This window comes from Haematobia irritans, chromosome 2 (genome assembly GCF_050003625.1).
Source record: "Haematobia irritans isolate KBUSLIRL chromosome 2, ASM5000362v1, whole genome shotgun sequence".
Taxonomy (NCBI): Eukaryota; Metazoa; Arthropoda; class Insecta; order Diptera; family Muscidae; genus Haematobia; species Haematobia irritans.
Genome location: NC_134398.1, coordinates 71,659,863 through 71,671,822, shown reverse-complemented (window position 1 = coordinate 71,671,822; position 11,960 = coordinate 71,659,863). Strand labels below are relative to the sequence as shown.

The 11,960-nt window shown below is 38.2% G+C and overlaps 1 protein-coding gene across 1 annotated transcript in view; it reads right to left on the bottom strand.

Moving 5' to 3' along the window:
• Nucleotides 1-352: 352 nt before the first annotated feature.
• Nucleotides 353-11,960, bottom strand: part of LOC142225486 (protein rolling stone-like) — a 31,273-nt gene continuing 19,665 nt past the window's right edge. The window contains exons 2-4 of the mRNA XM_075295258.1: nucleotides 3,217-3,568; nucleotides 1,060-1,243; nucleotides 353-984 (exon numbers count right to left, since the gene is read on the bottom strand). Of these exons, the coding sequence (XP_075151373.1) occupies nucleotides 804-984; nucleotides 1,060-1,243; nucleotides 3,217-3,568 (717 nt within the window). The 3' untranslated portion in view covers nucleotides 353-803. The remainder of the gene's footprint in view (nucleotides 985-1,059; nucleotides 1,244-3,216; nucleotides 3,569-11,960) is intronic.

Genomic DNA, 11,960 nt, shown 5'->3' with positions numbered 1-11,960 from the left:
TTTATAAATATGTACCGTTTATAAACTCTTTCTCTTTGGTATTTTAAAGTAAGAAATTTTTTGGACTAGAACACACTGATATAAACACGTCTTTGTCAACTTTTATTTATTCAGATGACAATCTCAAGAAGTTTTAAGATGCCTTGTCTTACCTTCGATTGTGGATGACAGTCTTCAGTAGAAGTGTGTAAAGAACACCCATAGAAGGAATACGATCACTTCGTTTAGAAAGCAAAATGTTCCATGCTCACCGTTCCTTCTCTAACTCTAAACAATTTTCGACCGACATATTAATACCCATATTATCTCTTTTTATTTCAATACAAATTCAAGTAAAACAAGTCTTGTAGAATTATTTTCATTTTTAAATAAATTATTCGACAGAATTTATATTTATTATGTCTGATCGTTTGCATCAAATAAAATTCGTTTCAGTCAATGACCTGTAATTGTCATGCTGACAAAGACTATATACATTCCTTTGCCATGATACATTTAAAATATACATTTTTCTTAAACACCTATATTTATATGCATTAATACCTTCGATTTTAGTGCTAAATAAAATAATCTAAATGGAAAAGTAAATAAATGAAAGTAAAATATCATTAAAGGAAGATCACTTATTGAGGAATATTCGAATAAATCTCAACTATCTCAACACAGATTTTAAAAATAACGCATTGTATAAAAATGATGGGAGGGGTGACACTTACTCCTTAAACCTAAAAGAAATCGTACGTTTTTGGGAGGTAGTTCAATGTTTAGACCCATGGTTGAATGATTGGGCCCCTCGTGTTTGCTTAAATTAGGACCTTGCGTTGTGGTGACCAATCGCTGCTACGCAAAAAGCATTTAAGTCTGTGGATGGCAAATAATAGCGATGGATAAATGCAATACAATATGAAGATGCCAATGAATGTTATGACACAATTGCGCGGCTCAGTCCAATCCAACATGGGGTAGACATAATGATTTCCAGCACTAGAAGAAAATCACAACAGAGGGAAGAATTAATTAGCATTGTTATATTCTCCAATGATTCCGGCATGTACTCACTCATCTGTTCCTCCGCATAGGTAGTAGACAAAAGAAAAGCAGAAAAATGTGATGGGTACCATCATTGCATAGATGGTGTGCAGCAAACGAACCGGAAATGCAATTATTAGAAAATCCACCAGCATGAATACCGAATTGAGGCAATGTGTCGAGAAGCTAATGACAGGGAAACGATTTGGTTTATCTGAAAAAAAAAATGAACATAAGTAGGTTAGACAACATCAACTATCCATTGATTTTCATAGATCTAAAGTGAGTTGGGAGAGATGAAGCCAACTCACCACACGTGCAGAAATTTTATTTAAGTTTATATTTGTCATACATAGTAGAGGTCTGCATCGAATAACTTTTCACTGAATGTATGCAATTCGCTATTGAATACAGTACCATACACTCTCTTTCTCTCAGAGCACAAATAGTGAAGAGAAGGGAACATTTGTTTATAAAATACTAACGAGCTCTTATCCGCAACAGTATGTATTCCGAAAAAAGGAACACAAGAAATGTAAACACTTGAGAAAGAGTAAAACCTGCATTCTGTTCACTTCACGTGGTACCAAGAGTATTTTTCAGTTAAGATGGGTATTAAGTTCGAGTTTAGCCGCTAAAATCGTAATTTTTTCAAGATTACTTTTCTTTAATAATCCACTTTAAGGAATATAGACTTTGTGAAAATTTGCTTTGGGCTATTCCCCATCAATTTATAATAAAATTTCCAACAAATATGTATAATTGTATGCCTTTTTTTTGCTGATTTAGTTTTCACTTTAGCGGCTAAACTCGAACTTAGTACTCACCTTTATGTGCGAAACAAAAGTTTACTTTGTTATTAATCAAAGTTACACGTCTGTATAACAAACCGAAAACATATATCTTATAAAATAACTGTTCTTTCTATTTCTCAAACTGCACGTCGCAATTATATATGTTATGTACACCCTCAAAGAGAAATCTTTTTTTCTTCCTGACGACACAAGAAGAAAAACATGAAAAAAATTTCCGTTGTTAAACTAGCGCTAAATTTAACTTATTTTTATTGAAAAAAAAAAATATTTGCTAGTTGTTAAATTTCATTAGTTGTTTCGAAATTTTCTACAGCTTAATGAAATCTTATTTTTTTTAAGCATGTCTCAAAAATTTTATGAACTAAACGTGGGTATAAAGTTCAATGACCGTACTCATAAGTTCAATATGAACTAAAGCAAACGAAGATTTTCGTACGATTCCCAAAAATAGTAAGAATGAACTACTGTATGGTTATAATGGTGATGATTTGGCGCCAATGATTTTCTTCTTTAATTTTAGTTCATTTTTTCTTCTATGAGAGGATGTGATTTCATGAACTGCAGTTAAAAAGTACAACAGGGCATTACATTTTCCTTGTTTTAACAACGCTTTGTGGAAATCTCAAAATGTGGATTAAAGTTTAGACACATACACACACATACATCAAATGCTGCTCTCAAGGCAAAAACACTTTCTCAGTTTTTTCGAGCTGTCTATTTTCTCTTTTATCTCCAAATAATTCAAATTTAATAATATTAAGACTTAAAAATATCATATTCTTAAGGAAACCTCATTAGCATGCCAAGCGCATAGCCAAAACGAATGCTCTCATGCAAGTACAATTTTCCGAAACAACATACAAATAGTTTTACAACAACCACCAATTATTCTCATTTGATTCTCTCGTAATGTTGTTATTATATCCTTCGTCAACTCTCTCGGGTTCGTTTCTATTTCTATCTCTCCCTCTCTGAATAAGATATCGCAACATATATATGTTTACTCGAAATTTCTAAATTAATATATATTTACATGCACATGTATTATTGATAATGTCCCAAACATAATATATTCTAACATATTAACATATGTGTCCCAAACATTTTAAGCTAATTTGGGAACATTATATTTTTGCACTTAAATACATTGTGTTTAAAAAATCCAGCCCGAAACATATTTTGTTTACATCGGAACATATGACAAACATATTTTTTTATAAATACATTCTGAATTTTATTTTAATTAAACATCTATATAACAAAAAAAATGGTTCCTAATGTCAAAAATATAGCCACGTTATCTTTATTATTAGGTGAATGTGGATGAAATTTGAAATTTTATTTTAGATCCACAATTAGTTAGTTTACTTACTCATTTTGCCATGCAGGAATGCCCAATAGATGGTAGTAACTACCAATGCTCCCGGAATCGCAAGTTCATACAGCAGCCAATATAAGGTAAGCAGTCTTGGAGTTTTCCTCATTTGGGATACTTCGTATATCGTAGAACGTACTGCACCCAAATCGAAATGCCATCGTGTCACCAATAAACTCCCCAAAAGTTGCGAAGCCAAACACAGCATTAAGCCCCAGTTTGTATAGAAAATGAAAAATTTACCATGTGCAAACTGTTGCACGAGAGAGCATAAAAATATGCTGAGGAAGACTATGGCCCATAGCCATCGATAGAGTAGATACCAAGAGCTTGTCTCCTTATGTTGCCACTGAAATGGGAAGAAAATGGATTTTTAACATTTAGTACGAATAGTAACTATTGATGGAAATAAGTGATTCAGAGCTTTTATGACAGATAGTATAAAATATTATTTAGAGCAAACATATAGGTCACTTACACCCTCAAAAAAAAATCTCTTCTCTAACATATGTTCCAAATATATTTTGCAGGAAGCACATATATTATTGGATATTGCCGAAACATTATTGTGTTTGTTTTACGTAAACATATTATATGTTTGGAAGCATTTTGAGCCCAAAAATATTACATGCTTGGAAGAATTTTTTCCCAAAGATGATTGTACTCAAAAACAAATTATTTCTGCCTAATTGCATATTCGCTCACATCTTTCTCACTTTCACAAGATTTTTTTAGTTCTTAGAACCTTTTTCTGTAATAAAGGGTGATACGGTCAAAATTTGGTCAATATAAACTTGACGTATTTCTTTCAATTTTGCATTTAAAAAACCTGAACACCCCTCATTTTGAAGGTGTGTGTATGTAGAATGTTGCTCCTATTTTGATTTTGGAATTCACTCTTCAGTTGTCAAAATGCCGTCAAAGCAAGAAGAGCAGCGTATCAAAATTTTGCTCGCGCATCGCGAAAATCCGAGCTACTCGTACGCAATGCGGGCAAAATCGCTAAAAGTTGCCAAATCAACCGTTACAATTGTAATTAAAGTGTTTGGGGAACGTTTGTCGACAGCCAGGAAGTCTGGATCGGGGGGAAATCGAAAACCGGAAGCCGCTGAGACGACAAAGAGAGTTGCCGGTAGTTTTAAGCGAAACCCTAACCTCTCTCTCCGAGATGCCGCAAATAAGCTGGGTGTATCGCCTACAACCGTGCATCGAGCCAAAAAACGAGCCGGACTATCGACTTACAAGAAGGTAGTGACTCCAAATCGCGATGATAAACAAAATACGACGGCCAAAGCGCGATCCCGGAGGCTGTACACGACGATGCTGACGAAGTTTGACTGCGTGGTAATGGACGACGAAACCTACGTCAAAGCCGACTACAAGCAGCTTCCGGGACAGGAGTTTTATACGGCAAAAGGAAGGGGAAAGGTAGCAGATATTTTCAAGCACATAAAACTGTCAAAGTTCGCAGAGAAATATCTGGTTTGGCAAGCCATCTGTACCTGTGGCTTGAAAAGCAGCAGTTTCACAGCTTCCGGGACTGTCACCCAAGAAATTTACGTGAAAGATTGTTCGAATAAACGTCTGCTGCCTTTCCTGAAGAAACACGGTTGTTCCGTACTGTTTTGGCCGGATTTGACATCTTGCCATTACGGTAAAAAGGCCATGGAGTGGTACGACGCCAACAACGTGCAGGTGGTTCCCAAGGACAAGAACCCTCCCAACACGCCAGAGCTCCGCCCAATTGAGAAATACTGGGTTATTGTCAAGCGGAACCTAAAGAAGACCAAAAAAACTGCTAAGGACGAGCAGCAGTTCAAGGCAAACTGGCTTTCTGCGGCGAAGAAGGTGGACAAGGTGGCTGTACAAAATCTGATGGCAGGTGTCAAGCGTGAGGCCCGGCAATTCGGATTTGGAAAAGCGAAAGCCTAACTGAATATTTTTCCTAAATTTTATACTAATTGAACTTGAAAAAGAAACTCTCTATTTCAGTAAAGCCAATTTAACTTTATTTTAGTTCATGGAATTATTATGTTTGGAGAAAGTTTTCTTTACTCTAATATTTTTTTGCGTACATTAGTTAAATTAACTAAAAACGGGAAAAATTATACACAAATTAAGCAAAAAGGTTTACTAAATTCATATTTCTCACAAAATAGTTCATTATTTCTTTAAATTTGTAAACTTTACTGCAAATGACTTCATCATGAACTTCGTATGTCACTAAAGACATTCTTGCAATTTTGAAGTCCAATTTTTTTCTTCAAACTACAAACTTTTCTTTAACAAAACCCTAATTATGTCTAATAAATTTTCTTCAATTTGTCGAAAAATATTTACTTATTTTTGTGATATCGGCGTGATGCTAGCTTTAGTAATATTGTCTAGTTAAAATTTTCTAAAAAAATTAAAATTTTCTAAAAAAATAAAATTTTCTAAAATTAACCGAAAGTTTTCTTCCTGGTGGGTTCACTGTTTTTTCAGTGTAGTCATTCAAAATCAATTTCATTTTTTTTTATTTAATTATTAAGTAATCAATAGAATAAGGTTGATAGGCTTTTCAATTAAAAACAAGTGATAACATTTATTTGAAATAATTCATAGGTCATGTTTATATGTAATCCGAGAAAACCCCTATTTCGAAACAAAGTTTTATAATAAATTCGCCAGAATGTAAACAATTGCGTATTAATTTGCCAATATTTATTTACAATCGCATAGTCACTATTGTTTAGAAATTTAAAACAATATTAAAGTAAGATGGCAAATTAGCAACAGAACGTTGCAAAACAAAAAATTTATTTCACGAAATACAATACACTAATAAAATGAACCCACTACCAAAGATTATAGATTTGAGGAAGATAGGAAATTGGCTTGCGTCATACCAAATGTTGCATTTACCATGTTAGTTCAATAAATGTTTGTAATCTTTTAGTTGTTTTTCGTTTTTATTTTTTAAATGAAAAATTTTCTTAATGTTTTCCATTTCTTTTTTTTTTTGGTTGTATATATATATATATATATATATATATATATATATATATATATATATATATATATATATATATATATATATATATATATATATATATATATATATATATATATATATATATATATATATATATATATATATATATATATATATATATATATATATATATATATATATAATATAATATATATATACATTCATCAAGAGTATTACTAAAATATGTACATTCATTAATTTTACATTTCCCAGAAACAGAAAAAAAGACGACATCCGGCACACATGTGCTTTCGCCGCTATCTAGAAAAATCTCACCAATACTAGTGCTGCCGCTACTACTTCAATCGAAATATTTTGCTTCATTTTCACAAAATTTACTTCGTCACTCCTTCTTCCAAAAGTCTGCTTCACGTTTTGTTCTGCTTCAATTTTTTTTTAATTTTCCCCATATTACCTAATTGTTTTTCCTATTCCTTTAATTACGATGAACATAGCGGTTTCAATCATTGAATTTAACCGATGTGGATCAATTTTTGCATAGTTGTTAGAGACCATATACTTACATGTACCAAATTTCAGTTGGATCGGATGAAATTTGCTTCTCGTAGAGTCCCCGCAAGCCAAATTTGGGGGTCCGTTTATATGGGGGCTATACGTAAAAGTAGACCGATATAGCCCATTTGCAATACCATCCGACCTACATCAATAACAACTATTTGTGCCAAGTTTCAAGTCGATACCTTCTTTCGTTCGGAAGTTAGCGTGATTTCAACAGACGGACGGACATGCTTAGATCGACTCAGAATTTCACCACGACCCAGAATATATATACTTTATGGGGTCTTAGAGCAATATTTCGTTGTGTTACAAACGGAATGACAAAGTTAATATACCCCCATCCTATGGTGGAGGGTATAATAAAATGAATTCTATTGTGTTGTTTTCAAAAATGTATGCTACTTCAATTTTATTCAATCTACTCCACTTTTTTCCAAAATCTACTTCACTCAATTTTTCACTAGCGGCAGCACTGATATCTTTCGTCACCCCTCCCGGTTTCCATCTCTATTTCTTTCTCTATACTATCTCTCTGTCGCTCTCTGAATAAAATATCACAACATATATGTTTACTCGAAATTTTTAAATGTATATATGTTTACATTCATACATATTATTTTTATGAAACATTCATGCCCCAAAGATAATATATTCTAACATATTAACATACGTGTCCCTAACATTTAGTGTTAGTTTAGGAACATTACATGTTTGCACTTAAATATATTGTGTTTAAAAATTGTGCCCGAAACACATTTTGTTTATATCGGAACATATGATAAATATCGATTCAGAATTTCACCACGACCCAGAATTTTATTGGGTCTTAGAGTAATATTTCGATGTGTTCCAAAAGGAATGGTAAAGATAATATACCCTATGGTGGAGGGTATAAAAACAAATAATATTTTTTAAGGAGAATTAGCCATAAGATTTCAAGTGACTTAACATCTGTTCACCCTAATTCGATCCCACGGCGGCGGGTTCTGTGTACCGGATCGACCCGATGGATCCCATCCATTGGCCAGCGGCTGCCACATCAGTGTACGTGTTGTTTCGTAGTCGTTTTGTGTTGGAGAAGGTGCATCCCGGGGAGCCTTCTCCGTTTGCTGTTGGTCCGAGCCGGGATAGAGGAGAACCCCGGACCATGGTATTGTTCAGTCTGCCGAAACCTGATCCACCACCGTTCGGTTTCGGTCAGGTGTAACCGGTGCTTGGAGTGGGTGCACTTCCGGAACTGCTCCGGCTTAACATCGCTGCGGGAGTACAGTCATACTGACTACGTGGCAGGATGCTGTGCCAGCGATAGCAGCAGCGGGTCGTCTGACTATGCGACTCCCCCGACATCTCCCGTACAACAATATACTCCGCAGCAGCATCTCACACCCAATATTGTTGTTCCAGTTCCGGATAGTGCATCGTTTTTGCAATTTAATTGCAACGGGCTCCGGGGTAAGATTAGCGAGATCGTGGACTTTATGAATCGGAAAAAGATAAGGGTCGCGGCATTCCAGGAAACAAAGCTGAATTCCACCTGCAGCCTACGCCATTGTGATGGATACAATGTGCTTCGAAAGGATCGCGCGAGAAGTGGAGGTGGTGGCCTGGCTTTCATATTACACCGTTCCGTGCAGTATAGACCTATCCCGCTTGTGCTAGACACTAGTGACCCGTATATGGAATGTATGGGGGTAGCAGTTAAGTCTGGGGCTGCCGAGATAGAGCTATACAATGTGTATATACCGCCGGTTGGTAGCTATGCTCCAGGTTATAGCCCAAACATTGAGTGGCTGTTGTGCGGGCATAACCGATTGGTTCTAGGAGACTTTAATGCCCACCATGAACTTTGGCATTCTCTCCTAGGTAATGACCAGAGAGGCATAGCTTTGGCAGAGCAGGTAGATGACTCCACATTTTGCACGGTGAACGAAGAGGCCCCCACGTGGATTATGGGTGACTGCAGCAGTTCGCCAGATTTATCTTTAGCGTCGCCTGGTCTGATAAATGACGTCTCCTGGCAACCCGTCATTTCATTGGGATCGGACCACCTCCCCATAATTCTCACCATCAACCGACCCTCAGATTTCATAACCTCTGAACGCCGGACGTTTATTAATCAAAAGAAAGCCAACTGGGAAGGCTTCAGAGATTACACCGATCGCCGCTTCAGTGAGCTCCCGTCCCCCTCTCATGTTTATGTTGCCCAGAGGGCGTTCCGGGACATCATCAACGCAGCAGCCGCTCGCTTCATACCCGCTGGTCGAATTGCCCAAGTGAGGCCCAACTTCCCAGCCGAAGCGGCGGGACTCGCAGACGAGCGTGGTGAACGCCGTCGTGCTAATTCTGCTGATCCTAGAATCAGAGAACTAAATCTAGAGATTAGTAAGATAGTCGACGAGCACAAGCGGAACACTTGGTTAGAGCACCTGAAGCAATGTAACTTAGGCACAGGGACTGGTAAGTTGTGGTCAACAGTTAGAGCCCTCTCGAACCCCGCTACAAGGGATGATGGGATTTCAGTCACCTTTGGCGACGTGACTGTGACTGATCCGAAGAGATGCGCCAAATACTTCAACCGACAGTTTGTCGAGCATCCCGAGAGTGATAGAGCGAAAAGGAGAGCCACACGTCGTATACGTGGTCTCCGAGCCGACGACACACCACAATTTACTGTAGCCGAAGTTACCAGTGTCATCAACAGCGCGAAACCATCCAAGGCGCTGGGCCCCGACGGAATTTCAATGCTAATGTTGAAGCATCTGGGAATACTGGGAGTTGAGTACCTGACCAGACTCTTCAATTTGTCCTTAGAATCACTCATTATACCCGATGTCTGGAAGATGGGAAGGGTGATTCCACTACTGAAATCAGACAAAGATTCGAGTAAAGGTGAATCGTACAGACCGATATGCCTTCTCTCGCCAGTAGCCAAGACACTTGAGGCACTACTCCTCCCTAGCCTTGTGGAGAATTTTCCAGCTGCCCACCATCAACATGGATTCCGTAAGGTACACAGTACGACGACAGCCTTACATGCCATTTCGACACATATCAATAAGGGACTTAATCAGCCCAGGCCGTGTCATAGGACAGTCCTCGTGGCGCTTGACCTATCGAAAGCATTCGATACGGTCAACCATGCCAAATTATTTGAGGACATCGAGAATACGTCCCTACCGGCAGGAGTGAAACGTTGGGTGCTGAATTATATGTGTGGACGCCAGTCGTACGTGGAATTCAGGGACAAAAAGTCAAAACCCCGTAGAGGTAAACAGGGAGTTCCCTAGGGAGGGGTGATATCTCCGGCACTGTTTAACCTCTACCTGTCCTCGATTCCACGCCCACCTGACGGCGTCGAGATTGTATCATATGCGGATGACTGTACAATCTTGGCATCTGGGCCCAATGTTGATGACATCTGCGATCGTTTAAATGTCTACTTAGCTAATCTTACCAGTTATTTCACTGCGAGAAACTTGAGGATATCCCCCACCAAATCCTCAGCCACACTATTCACTACATGGACGGCAGAAGTGCGCAGGCAGTTGAATATTAGTGTCGATGGCGAAATAATTCCGACCACAAAGTACCCCAAGATTCTTGGGGTCACATTCGACAAGCCACTTGCCGGCAGTACTTGGGGTGCGGACAAAGAAACCTTGTTAGCTACCTATAAGGCAATTGGCCGGTCAGTGGTAAACTATGCAGCGCCAGTGTGGACAGCGCAGACTAGTGATACGCAGTGGAATAACAACCTGTCAGAACGCTGCCCTTAGAACTGCGACTGGGTGTCTCTGCAGCACACCCCTGGATCACCTTTATGTGGAGACAAAGATCATCCCTGTGCGAAGACACAACTACATGTTGTCATAGCAGTATCTCCTGGGTTGTTATCGCAGTAATCATCCAAACCACCATCTCATGGATGCACAACCACCACCCAGGAACGTAAGGGTTGATATACATAATCTAGAGCGCGAGATCCAGCGCTACAAAAGAGAACCTCTAGATCATGCAGCGTACCAGGCAGGTTTGAACAGGATTCATGAGGATACTGTAGCTGAAGCGGTGAGAAGCTACAAGGTTAATTAATCCTGTTCTCGGAGTCCGTCCACCGCCCATAGCACCGGAGGAAAGGGACCTCCCACGGCAGACTAGGGTAGTTTTAGCCCAGTTAAGATCAGGCAAGTGCAGCCGCCTCAATTCCTACTTATCGGTGATTGATAGCAGCGTAGCTGACGTATGTCCAATTTGCAACCAAGGGCCACACGGCACGCGTCATTTTTTGTCTTGCCCAGCTAAACCAACCCGACTTACCGCCAGGTCCCTCTGGACGCACCCCACCTTAGTCGCAGAGTTCCTCGATCTGGCCACAAGCTGAAGTACCAAAGCGTATAACATAAAAATGGATGAAATCACAATAAACTGTTACAACAACAACAACCACCTTAATTTTAAGACATCGCAAAACTAAATACATAAGCACACTTAATATGTAGTGATTTTTATACTCTTCACCACTACTGTGGTACAGGGTATAATAAGTTTGTGCATTTGTATGTAACGCCATGAAGGAGTAATCATAGACCAACCTTTTAGTATACGGATCGGCTTAGAATTAAATTCTGAGTCGATTTAGCGATGTCCGTCTGTCTGTCTGTCTGCTGTTGATGTATTTTTGTGTGCAAAGTACAGCTCGCAGTTTTAGTCCTATTGTCCTAAAATTTGGTATAGGGTCCTGTTTCGGCTCAAAGACAATCCCTATTGATTTTGGAAAAAATCGGTTCAAATTTAGATATAGCTGCCATATATATTTTTCACCGATCTGGTCATAATTGGCGTGTATATCAATCGATCTTCCTCAAATTCCGTAAATCCGAATATTTTATGGGTCTCGAAAAACTTGCAAAATATCAGCCAAATCGGTTCAGATTTAGATATATCTCCCATATATAGCTTTTGCCCGATTTACACTCATATGACCACAGAGGCCAATTTTTTGCTCCGATTTATTTGAAATTTTGCACAGGGAGTAGAATTAGCATTGTAACTATGCGTGCCAAATTTGGTTGAAATCGGTTCAGATTTGGATATATCTCCCATATATAGCTTTCGCCCGATTTACACTCATATGGCCACAGAGGCCAATTTTTAACTCCGATTTAGTTGAAATTTTGCACAGGGAGTA